At 43.5% G+C, this 12,303-nt stretch overlaps 1 protein-coding gene across 3 annotated transcripts in view; it reads left to right on the top strand.

Moving 5' to 3' along the window:
* Positions 1-12,303, top strand: part of DCC (DCC netrin 1 receptor) — a gene marked incomplete at its 5' end in the record, with an annotated part of 926,289 nt that overhangs the window by 852,341 nt on the left and 61,645 nt on the right. For all 3 annotated transcript variants that reach the window (XM_083402635.1, XM_083402634.1, XM_083402636.1), the window contains one exon: positions 9,510-9,575. In XM_083402635.1, the coding sequence (XP_083258761.1) occupies positions 9,510-9,575 (66 nt within the window). The remainder of the gene's footprint in view (positions 1-9,509; positions 9,576-12,303) is intronic.

Below are 12,303 nucleotides of genomic sequence, written 5' to 3'. Positions count from 1 at the left end.
GGAAGCTCTTACAAAACTTCTGTATCCCCTTTTAGCTGGTCCATGGAGCTTTTGGTCCCTTGGTGGACTTTTGGTGCAATCAGAACAAGCGATGCTATAGTTTAGCAAGAGCTTTATTTGAATGGCATATGCAAATGACTTCAAAGAAGAAGAAATTCCTTACAGTCCAAAGGTAGTTAAGATTGAAGGTTGCAGCAGTGACCTGCAGTAGGGATGCAAAGCAGCGGAGATTTCTGTCCCATCCGAGATTTGTTGCAATCAGTGCTGTTTCTGCTCCCCTGTAGTTTGGCTTCTGCTAAAACCTACATTGTTCATCTTGCTATCTGCTATTGCTGCAGCTTACGTAATTAATTACATGATTAAGAGTTTGACCAAACTGCGGGAGGCAGTGGAAGATAGGAGTGCCTGGCGTGCTCTGGTCCATGGGGTCACGAAGAGTCGGATACGACTAAACAACTAAACAACAAATTTCAATTGCATTTCAGTGGAATGTAAAGTTTTTTTTAAAAAAAATGCAAACTTAAAAAGGATAACAGACGCTATCCATATTTGCATGTGTGATTTCCATCCCTGACCATGAACAAACATACGAACTGTAGGAATTTCCACCGCCATTTTCATTTCAAATGGAATTCTCTGACATCCCTCCTTGTCGGCCCAGGATCCCATAGAACCATCTTGTAGACCATAGTGGGTTGGTAGTCCAGGCTCAAAAGGATTGACACACCCACACTCTGAGCGGACCTCTCTACTTCTTCCTCTTTTTCCTTAGTGATAGCCATTGATTGTGTACAGTTCAAATGTCCCCAGATGTGCTTCCTATGAATCGAATGTTCCTGCAGGTCCCTAGATGCTTCCTTCACATTTCCATGTTCACTCCTCCATAGAATAGGGTTACCAGATGTCCCCGGTTCCCGGGGACAGTACCAAGATTTGCCAATCTGTCCCCAGACAAATTCCATCACCGAAAGTCCCCAGATTTGCAAATCTGTCCCCGGGAAACGTGACAGCGGCAGCCTCAGCAGCCTGGAGCCAGCCTGTTAGAGCAGTTGGCTCTGGCTGGCTTCAGGTGCTGCTCACTGCTGTGGCATCCACCATTTTCCCTGCACCATGGCAGTGAGCAGCTCCTGAAGCCAGCCAGAGCCAACTGCACTACCAGGCTGGCCCCTCCTGGCCTACGGCCGCCCGCCTGTGACTCCCGAGCCTCCCCTGATCTGTCAAAACAAAGGGGGAAGGAGATCGGGGAAGTGTCCCTGGATTCATTGAAAAAAATCTGGTAAAGCATGTTCTCCTTCAGGGAGAGCACATGTTGCGGTGGGGTCTACTGAGCCACCCCTCTGTTACCAGGCAGGGTCTCTAAAGATGGCCTGGGGCAGTGATTGGTTCACTGGGTTGCTGGGGTAAAAGTTATGTTACAATTTTGGTGGGAGGGGTAAAAGGTTTAAATACTCTGCACGCAGCCTTGTACGTTCTCTTTTGCTGTGTGCAACGGATCACCCGCCCTAGAGTAAGGGGTTGTTGCGTTGACCTTGCTATGCCTGTCATGGGGTCATCTGCCTTTGAGCAGGGGCCTGGTAGGAATTTTTCCACCTGGCAAATTGGCTGGCTGGGTGGTTTTTGCCTACTGCGTAGCAAATCGTCACAACTTGTAAGGTTGTGGTTAGGCATTGGTTATAAATCTGGTGGAGGAGGGGTTAGGATAGGCTGTGCCTGCCCCTCCATGGTTGCTGCGGAAAGGGAATTCCGTTAAAGGAATCCTGGGGCTTGCCATCTTTTCGTCCAATCCCTGGAATGGGACTAGGGCTGGCAAGCCTTCGGGGAGCAGGCGGGTGAGAGTTGAGGGTCTGTGTCTCAGCTCCAATTCCTCCCCGACTTGCTTTCCCCCGCACTGTCTTTCAGTGGTGCCCGGAAGTCAGTTCTGTCCCCAGGCGGGGGGACAGATAGTCTTAACCAATGCCTAAACAACCACTCACGGTTTGTATTTGAATAAAGTTGTGGCCAAAATCATGCCAAAAATCTTAAACAAAAATTACGTGCCTGTTGTGAGTTATTTGGGGGGTGGATTGGGGACCTCGACACGCAACCATACCATAGAACACAGGCATGCGCAGAGTACCTCTGCCCTTTGTTCCTCTTTCCCCATTTCTCACTCAAGCCTAACTGCATTTTTACTTCCTGCTCCAGCACAGCCCACATTTTGCTGTTAAGTGCAAAATAGGAGGAAGCTAAGTTCTAGAGAAATAAATTTATGGAACTCCTACACTTGAAGCCAGGACTATTTTTGAAACCAGCTGGACAAGGCCAAAAGAGGGCCCTTAAATCATTTCAAGGTAGATTTCCATTCACCGTTTATTAAATCAGTTTTCCGTGTCAGGCTAAAGGTGTTGAGTAAATGCAGTCCTTGATTTGATTTGATTTTATGTCGGCACCTAATTTAATTAGGTCAAGTAACAAAAGCCCTTCATTTGCTTCTCCTGAAAGCTACAAGGTGGCTCTACATGCTATTAGCTGCTGCATACTTTATGAAATGGTTGTATTTCTCCAGTGGCCAGCACAAGGTCTCTGCAGAGTTTGGGTTGCCTATATATACGAAGTGTGTATATATACAAAGCCAGCTGTTTTCATAACGAAATTACTTTGGTGGTTATATAAATATACCAAAGTGCATTTCTGCATTTCTTTGCACTGGTTTCAGAGCGATTATATAATGAGGAATTAATTCCCTTAAGGAAAAAGAAAACTGTGTGCAGGATGAGGAGAAAGTTAAGCAACAGCAACTGTACAATAGGAAAACCTGGGAAATTAGAACTGAGAATTGATTCTAGAGAAGCCCAAATGTATGTTAGATGGGACTCTTGGTTTGAAAGGGACCAGGGGTGGGGGAATAATCTGTTGCACACCTGAGCTGAAGCAAAGGGTGGTATCCAACTAAGTTTTACTCAGAGTAAACTGACTGAAGTTCTGCTTATTCATTTCAGTGGGTTTACTCAGAGTAAAACTTTGTTGAACGCTGACCTAAGGGTTGTGTCCATTGCTAGCTCTACTCATTGAAAATAATGGATATGAAAATAATTATGAAAATAACGGATAAATTCAAGTTAGGTCCTTTAATTTCAATGGGCCTACTCAGAGAAAAACTCACGACCCATAATGTTTAACTTTACAGTCTTGTTCAAGAACTGCAAACATGCAGTCTCCATTTTGGCTCAGTTTGGGGAGCCATAATGTTTGCCCCTTGCACTGGCGGCATGTTCCCTCCTCCAAGAAAACCACCCTGATATTCATTTCTTTTCTGATCCTTTGCTAGCACAGTGATGGTGGCCTTTTCGACCCTTTCAGCAGCTGAAAGTGCCAGGATGCAGGAAGAAGCCACTCAGTTGCCTAGGAAACCAACCATGCCTTCCAAATTGTTATTGTTATAATTTGGCTATTACTGGAGGTATACTGGAAAACTAATTTTTAAAAAAAGTTTTCCTGCTTTTTTTTAGGGAGGGGCAAACCAAAGTTCCCCCATGGAGGAAAAAATGAGCTTGCAATCGACCGCTATCACACGGGGACCTGTAGATCGCGGTCGACTGGTTGGACATCCCTGGTCTAGACAACCAGATGACTTTTTCCTCTATTGTGGGACTGTGCTCTGCAGGATGGCTCTGGAAAGTACAAAATGGATGTGAAGAGTCACAGAAAAGGGGGGGGGATTTAAAGCAAATGGGGGAAGTGTAGGGAGATTCCTCAGAAACCCCCAGTTTTGTCTTTCAGCGGCCTGCAGTGTGTATTAGAATAGCAGAACCGTAGAAATGTAGAGTTAGAAGGGACCTGCTGGAAAGAGACTCATAATCCTCCAGTTGACTGACACCACTGCACAGGCCTTCCAGGCTGAAAACCAGAACCATATGCTTCAAACTTCAGAAATGGTTGCCTCCTCTGTTCCGTGGAAGGCAAACAGCAGAAACTTGAAACCCATCCTGTTGAGTTCAAAATGCCGAGCCTTCTCTGGCCGAGGAATTAATGTGTTGTGTTTGACAGGACACCTGCCATTTTACACCTCGCTGCTTTTAATCTCATGAATAAACAGAGTGCTAATTGTTTGAGTTTTCAAGGAAATAGCATTTGTAAGTCAGTTGAAGCGTTGCCTGGGTATTCCAATTTTTACTCTCTCTCTTTTTCCAAACAAAAATGTAATTCAACCTGTGCCGTGTTTGGATTACAGCAGTTATGTTGCTGCTTGGCTGTTTGAAGCAGAAACTGCCTCTGCTCAACACTGTTTGGCCGAACACCAGAAATTGTCTGGTTTTGCTTGTTGCGGTGCTTTCTCCCAGCTGGTAAGATGTAACTGAAAGTTACATCTATTGCTTAATGCCAGCGTGCAGACAGACCCCTCTTTCAACGCTGTAATAGCAGAAAGATGCCTCATTTTTTATTTTCTTTTTTTTACCTTTCCCTGGATCACAGCTGCCGTGCAGTGAAGAGAAATTCAGATGGATTTCAAAGTCTTTTTTAAGAGTGAGAGAGACTGAGAAAGCAAGAGTGAGAGATGATTTTGAACCGATACATATTTGCCTATTCTCTCAAAAGTCTTCCCCTCCTCCTGCTTCACCTCTGATTTTTATGAAACGTTTTTCCTGTAGGGAGAATACTCAGCGGGATGTGGAGATAATAAGATATAATTGGATGTCAGTGGTCCAATTGTCGTCTTTTGGGGGGGGGGGGGCTTGCAGTAAGTGCCAGAAGATTCAGGAGATCAGAAGATTAATATAGCTTTAGGCTGCCATCCAGTGTACATTTATCTGTGAGTAAGCCTCATTGGCCATAGTGGGACTTACTACTGAGTAAAATATGCCAAGGCGTTGGTGCTGTTGGAATAATTTTTCAGTGCTATTCATATGTCCAGTCCTAACCTTGGAGGAATGTCACCTTGGAATTGTTTTCTGTCTTCATCTATTTGTCATTTTAAGATTTTCTAGCAAAGCAAGATTGGTGAGGAACTCTGGGATAGCTCAGTTGGTAAAGTCGTGGGTTCAAGCCCAACTTTGGGCAAAAGCTTCCTGCATTACAGGGTTTTGACTCGATGACCCTTCAGGTTCCTTGCAGCCCTAGGATTCTCCTGGTTTTCAGTTTTAATTTAAAGTAATTTATATATTTAGAGCATCTGTTTCCCACTTTTCAGCTGAATGGGCTCCCGCAGTACCTGGCATAGAATCAATAAAAACAAGATAGTTTTTATCACAGTCTTGCGCTCTAAAAAATAAAACGTCACAACAATTAAAACCAAGGAAGAGGAAAAGTGCAAACATAGGTACCATCTCTTCAACTTAAATAGTATTCTAAAGTGTGTGAGGTTCTACTATATAAGGCAAACACAGAAGTCCTTCTGAATTTGCTTTTGATTCTGAAGTGTTACTTTTCCATAGCAAAACTCAGAGGCTCCTTATGGTTATTGAAAAGCACAGGGACAGTTGGAGAGAGCAATGATATATACATACACATACACACAGAGACAGAGAGAGAGAGAGAGAGAGAGAGAGAGAGAGAGACCCTCAAATACTGACCCCTCAAATAGGAACAGAACTACTGTCAATCAGTGCTCTCCATTCCCATCCATTTCAGGTAGTCAAGACGGATTGATTATCAAATTATCAAACACTTCTGAGTGGTCTAGGATGAGCAGGATTACACTCCCTCTGGTGATCTTCAGGCTCTCTTTGCATGCCTAAGCAAAGTCTAAGCTGAGTAATAAAATTGCATCACCATAAATCCAATATGAGATATTGGTTGGATTAGTTTTGTTGAAATGCCATGCACTAGACTTGTTAAGGGCTATTTGATTTATAGCTCTGCTATCAGCCTAATTGCCACAAATCAAAAGCTCAGACCTTTTGCTTTCATGCATAAAAACTAGAGTCTTTTGCTTCCCTAAGGAGAAGGTCTATTTTGAAAACACTTTAGAATATATTCTAAAGCTGGAGTGGGTCTTATTTGATAATTATAGAAGGTTTCGGTAGATTGGAATGAAATCACCAACTCATATATATTCGCACTCATTACATTATTTTCCAGCATAATTGGAGCTTAAAACTAACCACAGGGTTTTTTTGTAAAGCTAAAGGTCTGTGTCTCTCTCACCGCCCCTAGGAAAACAGCAAAAAGGTATGGTTGGGCAAGGATAGAATTTTGCTCAAATGGGATGGGAACAATTCTAATAACATCAACATCGCTGCTGCCTACTTCTTCCACATGTTCCAGCATTCCTTCTAAAATTTGTACAGTAAATTTGTGACAGTTTTTCAAGGGGTTCAAGTTCCAGCTGGTCTAAGATTTCTGACCACATGCGCAAACAAACAAACAAACAAACAAACAAATACCACATATCCTGCTCGTGGGTGCAAAATGACTAATTTGTTCTCCATTTCTAATGATTACGACTGAGCCGTTGTGCAACTTTACTCTGCTTCCGAGGATCAAATGCCAATGGCTCTGCAATTATCCTGATTGAGAAGTTGATTATGCTGAAAACGCCCGTGATGATAATGACCTTACATTCCTAATTGGGCCTTTCAAACCAGAGCACTTCACACTGTTGATAGGCAAATCAGCAAAGAGGAATAATTTCAGGTGTACCTAAGCTCCAGGCGCCTCTCCAGCACAATGAAACAACTTCTCAGGTTAACCACCATCATTCTCGAAGCATATGTCAGGTCTCCCTGCGGGCTGCTGCAAAGCCTCTCCTAAACTCGTTTCACGGTGTGCACCTCCAAGGTAACATGGGCAAATCCATCAGTTGTATGCCTGACCACTCAGAGCCTGTGGGGCAGCCCTGTTATTTTTATGAGACTATAAACCCTGTAATTTTTACGAGTCTATAAAGTTTCCGTTGTAATTTAAGACCCTGAATTTGCTGCATGCGGGTAATCAGGATAACAGATCTTGTAGTTCCCAACTCTGCTTTGATCTCTCTGCCCGGTTGTTGGTAGGTAGTCGTGTTGGTCTGCTGTATGCCATCCAATGCCAACAGTGCCCTTCAGCCCTCTATATTGGACAAACAGGACAAACCCTACGCCAAAGGATAAATGGACATAAATCTGATATCAGGAATCACAAGACAGAGAAACCAGTAGGAGAACACTTCAATCTCCCAGGACAAGATCTCAGAGTAGCTGTCTTATTACAAAAGAATTTCAGAAATAGACTGGAAAGAGAAGTTGCTGAGTTGCAACTTATTACCAAACTTAAAACCATGTAGAGACCTGGTCTGAATAGAGACATTGGATTCTTATCTCATTATACATGATTAAGCTATTTTTAGCCATCTCATCCCTTGCTTTTTCCTGTAAGACCTATTGCAGTCGTTAACAGTCGTCAACAAGTTTACCACATCTATCAGCCAATCACCCATTCCCACCACCCTTCTGAGTAATACCCCTCCCCACCCTCTCACTATATATAAGGGCCTGGTGACTTCCGTTTCAGTGTATCTGAAGAAGTGTGCATGCACACGAAAGCTCATATCAATAACAAACTTAGTTGGTCTCTAAGGTGCTCCTGTAAGGAATTGTTTTTATTTTGTTTCGACACTTAAAAAGGTAAAGGACCCCTAACAGTTAAGTCCAGTCACAAACGACTCTCGGGTTGTGGCACTCATCTTGTTTTACTGGCCGAGGGAGCCAATGTTTGTCCGCAGGCAGTTTTTCCAGGTCATGTGGCCAGCATGACTAAGCTGCTTCTGGTGAAACCGAAATGCCGTTTACCTTCCTGCCAGAGTGGTACCTATTTATCTACTTGCACTTTGACGTGCTTTCGAACTGGTAGGTTGGCAGGAGCTGGGACCGAGCAACGGGAGCTCACCCCCTCGCGATGATTCAAACCGCTGAGCTTCCAATCAGCAAGCCCTAGGCTCAGAGGTTTAGACCACAATGCCCCCCCGGGTTTGTATATACACATATACATCCATAATAATCTTTTTAAGAAATGAAGCTGAAGTATATGAGTAAACTGCCTGGTTTAATCATTGTGGGCTAGAACTGGCACAGTTAGAAATTATCTGGAGTGCTTCTGACTCTTTTGAGAATATATCCTAGGACTGATATAGAACAAAGATAGCTAGAGGGCCTTTTTATGAGTCTTTGCGAAGGAATGGCAGTGCAGTGCAGCGCCACACTTGCTGAGTCATTCTTTTCTGTCAAGTCATGGAAAAATGTGACTTGCATAATAAGCATAGTGTCACTCAACATCATTAGTACCGGGAGGCAGTGAGGCAATTTGTGAACAGTTTGCAAATCCTGCTATTGTAAGAAACTGCTATAATTTCGTACAATTTTATATGTGTAATAGCCATGTGCCCTTAGAGGTTAGCTTATTATATGTGTCATCCTTCAAACAGCTAATATATACTTCTAAAAATGAACTTCACTTTTTCAAAAATACTTCATATAGTAAAATAACCACTTTCCATTTGTATTTGACAAAGTCTACTCACATCCATTACTATGTTCTGGAATACGACGTCCAGAAGTTGTTATGCTGCTTGGTATAACAGAGTGTGAAAGGAGGCTATATATTTTACTTATTTACAAGATTTCTATACCATCTGTCAATATATTTTTTTTCATTCTGTGACATATTATTAAATATTATACGAACAGTTAGGAACCAGGCAACACAAAGTGAAAACAGAATCGATCAATACAAGAGCAGGATTGTTATTATTTTATTTTTTAAAACACTTCAGCTTTCGGTAGCATATTCCTTTTGAGTGATTTGACTTTGCATGGAAGTCCGTCAGTCAACAGGAGACATATACACCAAGAAAGCATTTGGTCTAGTTCGTGATGCCCTTCCATCAGCCCTAGTTAGCATTGTTAAAGTCCGTTATTGGGCTCCCCATTGACTACTCCAGATGTGTGTGCCTTAAAGCAGTAATGGCCAAACTCAGACCCCCAGCTGTTTTGGGACTACAATTCCCATCATCCCTGACCACTGGTCCTGTTAGCTAGGGATGATGGGAGTTGTAGTCCAAAAACAGCTGGAGGGCCAAGTTTGGCCATCACTGCCTTATTCTGTCACCTGGCAGAATAATACAGTTTCCATGCACAGAAATAAAATGTCAAAGGTGGAGCTTTGAGGGGGGAAATGGACGTCTGAGAAGTGAGCACATCTAGCACTAAACTTGTCTTAAGATGCATGAATATCTCTGCTGTCAGGTTTGTCATCTTCTGAGAGAGAATATTCTAGCTCATGCCACAATCCTCACCTTCTTTTGTCACTTTTAACTAGCAATTCTGAATAGCAGAGTAATGACAGGCAGCATGTGGCTGGGGAGCGTCAAAGTGCTCAGAGATTTGGTTTAGAAAAGGCTGCTTTTATGGCAGATTTTTCTCAGGCAGCTGTTCAGTCACCTCCTCTTACAATATCTAATAGCTTAAACGTCAGATCGACACTGTTTGAAGAACTGAGCCTGTCTTGACTCAGGTATATCAGCCATTCTGCACTGATGCTCATTTTCCTTTTCGCAGGTCGTCATGGCGATGGGGCCTACTGGCCGGTTGACACAAATCTGATCGACCGAAGCAGCCTTAATGGTAAATATGGACTAAAACCATTTTCCTCTGAATTGGCCTTCTTTGTTCAATACAATTAAACTCCAGAATGTCTTTGTTATCCGTGTCCCCCTCCTTGTCTCCACTTTCATCAAATCTTTCTGCATTCATCAGATGGAATAAAACATTTTACTATGGCACAGTCAACTGCAGCTGTCGTAAACAGGCAACTTGGCCTAAGAAGACATAGCAAGATGCCTTATACTGAACCAGCCCTGCTGGTCCCTCTAACTCAGTATTGTCTAAACTGACTGGCAGCTGCTCTCCAGGGTTTCAGAGAGGCAGGCTCTCCCAGCCCTACCTGGAGATACCAGGAGTTGAACCTGAGTCCTGCATGTAAGCAGATGCTCTGCTTCTGAGCCACAGCCCCTACCATAACAGTCAGAGTTTGTTGGTGAAATTATGAGAAATAGGACTTTGGAGAATGCCCCAGCGTATACGGCAGCACCACAAGGATTCTTAACACTTAACATTAGTACAGCACATTGACAGGTCATAGGAGCTAAAAGCTGAGATACGTGGCCCTGTGAGCCCCTTAATGGCTTCCATCAAGTGAGCAGCTCTGGGATTTGCAATGTCATCTGGTGCTAGATGTTTTGAACCACAGCTATCATCATCCCTGGCAATTGGCAACGCTGGCAGAGGCTGATAGGAGTTGCATGTTAGTTTGCATTTCTTAGTGCAGAAAGTATGGATCTGATGTGTAGAGATGTTTCCTATTCTAATTACAGTGGTACCTCGGGTTACAAACACTTCAGGTTACAAACACTTTGGGTTATAAACTCCGCTAACCCGGAAGTAGTACCTCAGGTTGAGAACTTTGCCCCAGGATGAGAATGGAAATCGCGAACTGGCGGCACGGCGGCAGCAGGAGGCCCAATTAGCAAAAGCACACCTCCGGTTAAGAAATGTTTCGGGTTAAGAATGGACCTCCGGAATGAATTAAGTTCATAACCCGAGGTACCACTGTAATTCAAGAGGGTTTTGGAAGGCTTCTCTGTGTGAAAGAAACAAGCAGAAGGTTCGTGGTGTTTGGGTTATTCCTTCAGAGAAACTGAGTACAGCTGGCTTAAGCTGAAATGCTTTCTGGCTAGCCATCCCCAGATAGGCTTCCCATATTTCAAAAAGTGAAAATCCAGACACAAAAGTTCTTGAGGGTTTTTTTGGGGGGGGGCACAGTTGTTGAGCTTTTTTTATTTGAGCTTTTCTTTTGCACAATCTCAAAAAAGTTTTCCAGCTATTTTTAAGGGTTGCCATACATCTGGATTTTCCGGACATTGCAGCGATTTCCGCCCAGACACTGTTTCCGACTGCCATATTTAGGCTATGGCTGGGACATTCCAGATGTATGGCAACCCTATCCCTAGATCTGCCTGTTGTATTTCTGTCCAATCCCTTTTGGGGAAGCAGATTTGCATGGCGCTAATGCATTTCATCCTGTGAGAGTGTTGTTGATCAGTGTTTAAGCCAGGGGTTGTCAACCTGGTCCCTTCCACCCACTAGTGGGTATTCCAGGATTCTAGGTGGGCGGTAGGCAGTTCTATGGCACAAGCTGAATCCTCCTTCCAACGAGCACTGGTGGGCGGCAAGGAAATTTTACCATCAAGAAATATGCACTAGTGGGCAGTAGGTATAAAAAGGTTGACTACCCCTGGTGTAAGCTGTAGTGTCCACCACTATGCTGCTGTCATGTCCCATGTATACATGGAATCACATTGCGACTTTTCACTGTCACCGTAGCTCCAGCTCCCCGGGGAAATCATTTATTTACCTTTACAATGGCTCAGCAGATCAGTTTAGATACATCTTTTTTCCCCAGCATCATGCTTTTGAGCCAGGTGAGCAGGCGAGGTCAGGAGAAGCTTGAACAAAGCTTTCAAAGAGTTGTGACCCAACACACAAGCTAGGAAAACAGATGACAGTGATAAGGTATTAAGCAGGGTGGAAGCCTGCAATAAATTTACAGTCCTTTCCCATGTGAGGGTGCCGCCAGAATCACTGGAGCAAAAGAGTCTCTGTGAGAAAAGAAAGTTCGGGAGATTAAAGAGGGGAATGGAATAGATAATTGGGGGGAAATTCATTATTCCTTGGCTTCTCCTAGCCATGACAGAGCAGTCATTATATGCACTGTAGATTTAGCATATATAAACTGCAGAGCCAGGAAATTGCACTGTGTTAAGAAGCAGGCCCTATTTTGTCTCAACACCACCCACCCACACAAATCTATATTAGTATTCCTTTAAATTGGACAACGCAAATCCTTTGTTTCCTTTGGTACCATGCCAGCCATGAAAGTGTATGGGACACTCGATGCGTTGGATTCTGTGCCTCCATTCTGACACCCCCCAAACAAAGCTGTTACTCAGATCCCTAACAAAATACAAGGTGTGACCAGAAAGTTCGGTGAATGGTCATATATATCGAACAGCGAGAAATATTCAAACATACAATCAGCATCAGAAACCCACAAAATGCACACAATTGTGTATGGAGATGAAGCTGTAACTCGAAAGACAGTGTATGAATGGTTTAAGCATTTCCGTGAAGGGTGGCAAACCACTGAAGATGACTCTCATTCTGGCACACTGTTGACGAGCAGAACGACAGCAAATGTTGACGGAGTTTGTGAGTTATTGATGCAGGGTCAATGTTTTCTGTCCGAATGGTGGTGGAAGCATTGCATATTCCACGTGAAATTGTTACTGAGGAT

The sequence above is a fragment of the Podarcis tiliguerta genome (genome assembly GCF_965153285.1).
Source record: "Podarcis tiliguerta genome assembly, chromosome: 11".
Lineage (NCBI taxonomy): Eukaryota > Metazoa > Chordata > Lepidosauria > Squamata > Lacertidae > Podarcis > Podarcis tiliguerta.
The sequence above is the reverse complement of the archived record's forward strand: the minus strand, read 5'-3'. Positions and strand labels throughout refer to the sequence as shown.